Source organism: Eucyclogobius newberryi, unplaced genomic scaffold (genome assembly GCF_026437365.1).
Source record: "Eucyclogobius newberryi isolate DKJ021-1_F unplaced genomic scaffold, fEucNew1.0.hap1 SCAF_3, whole genome shotgun sequence".
Taxonomy (NCBI): Eukaryota; Metazoa; Chordata; class Actinopteri; order Gobiiformes; family Gobiidae; genus Eucyclogobius; species Eucyclogobius newberryi.
Window position 1 is genome coordinate 15,635,615 of NW_027315945.1, and position 1,498 is coordinate 15,637,112.

The 1,498-nt window shown below is 38.7% G+C and overlaps 1 protein-coding gene across 1 annotated transcript in view; it reads right to left on the bottom strand.

The window, feature by feature from the left end:
* Positions 1-277: 277 nt before the first annotated feature.
* The window catches only part of bcl3 (BCL3 transcription coactivator), a 17,570-nt gene continuing 16,349 nt past the window's right edge, over positions 278-1,498 (bottom strand). The window contains exons 7-9 of the mRNA XM_072460400.1: positions 951-1,118; positions 637-739; positions 278-557 (exon numbers count right to left, since the gene is read on the bottom strand). Coding sequence (XP_072316501.1) covers positions 376-557; positions 637-739; positions 951-1,118 — 453 coding nt within the window. The 3' untranslated portion in view covers positions 278-375. The remainder of the gene's footprint in view (positions 558-636; positions 740-950; positions 1,119-1,498) is intronic.

Genomic DNA, 1,498 nt, shown 5'->3' on the forward strand with positions numbered 1-1,498 from the left:
CCTACACAATACATTCATGCATCACCAAGATCGGTGAAGTGTCTTGCCCAAGGACATTGGGTTCAAACCATTGACCTTCAAGTTGACACTGAGCCTCTGAGCCCTATTACACAACACAACCATGATAACATATTCTCACAAGCTATTCAAAAGAAATTCACCAGTTTAGGCAACTTTGGCAAATAAATACTATATTAATATTTACAGTGTGGCAGTTTGTCTTGAGTCAACAAATTGGCCATTTAAAAGTGCCACACATTGTCTTTTTAAGCAGTCAGTCTTTGATGGTCCACAACTGTGTTGAAGGAGAACGACAGCTGCAAGAACATCAAAAGGCACAAGTCCAAAGCTTCAGGTTGATGCTTTTGAAAACATTCATACTTCATAGTCCATTCTGATTGGAGGATACATGTTGCCTGGTGAATGTGCAGAGGTAGTTAGAGGTTGGCTTAAAAAACAGGTTCCCATTTTTGGTGAAAGTGAATGTGTTTGATGAGACATGGAGAGAGTAGAGGGGGGTGAACATGATCCACGGCTCTGACTTGGAGAAGGAGGACCTTAAACACAGATATGGGACAAAAGTTTAATCATGTTTTATTATTTGAATACTGAATTGATAGTATGTAGCCTACTTACCACTGTCGGCTAATATGCTCTTATGTGTAGGGGAAGCGCTTATATAGTGCAGATCTTGAACTCGCATTTGTTTGGAGCTTCTTCCACGGATTAGATCTACAATCTGTTTTTAAAAAAAAGAAAAGATGTAAATGCAACAACTATCTTTGTATTATTTATCATTTAGCCATATTGTTAATCTGAGTGAAATTCCGGCACTGCATTACACAATATAGACCACTAGGTGGAAGAATTTCCTTTATTACATAGCCCCACTCTAAAGACCAATAGAGATAAATAACAATTGTGAAAGGTACTGGTTATCATTTCTTCACCTTTTTATTGGTGGTCACCATCACAGGTGTGTCGTTGTGATAGTTTTTCAGACCACTGTCAGCTCCGTTTTTAAGCAGCAGTCGCACTGTGTCCTCCTGCCCACGGCCACAGGCAGAATGTAAAGCAGTGTTTCTGCTGTACGACTGGCTGTTCACATCACAACCATTCTACAAAAACATGATTGACATGATTGAAAAACATGACATCATTGGATTAAACTTTCAGGAAATGGCAGCAGTTAGTAAATGAGTTGCTACTACACAGTACTGTTGCAGGGAACTTAACTCCAGCCACAAGAGGTCAGTATAGGAACAAATGATTCGGTTGGGATTGGGAAGGCCAGCTCTAAGCTCAGGTCTGGGAAATAATAATTGAAATTCATAGTATAAAGCAACCACAGATTCATGCCTCTGTATTTTAAAATTATGTATTTAGGTAACTCCAGACATAATTCATATAAATTCAAGACAGACTTTTAGAATTCTGGGAATTATCAGGATATTCTTTGTCGTACTAATTACACGAACTGTATTGTGTCATCCACAAT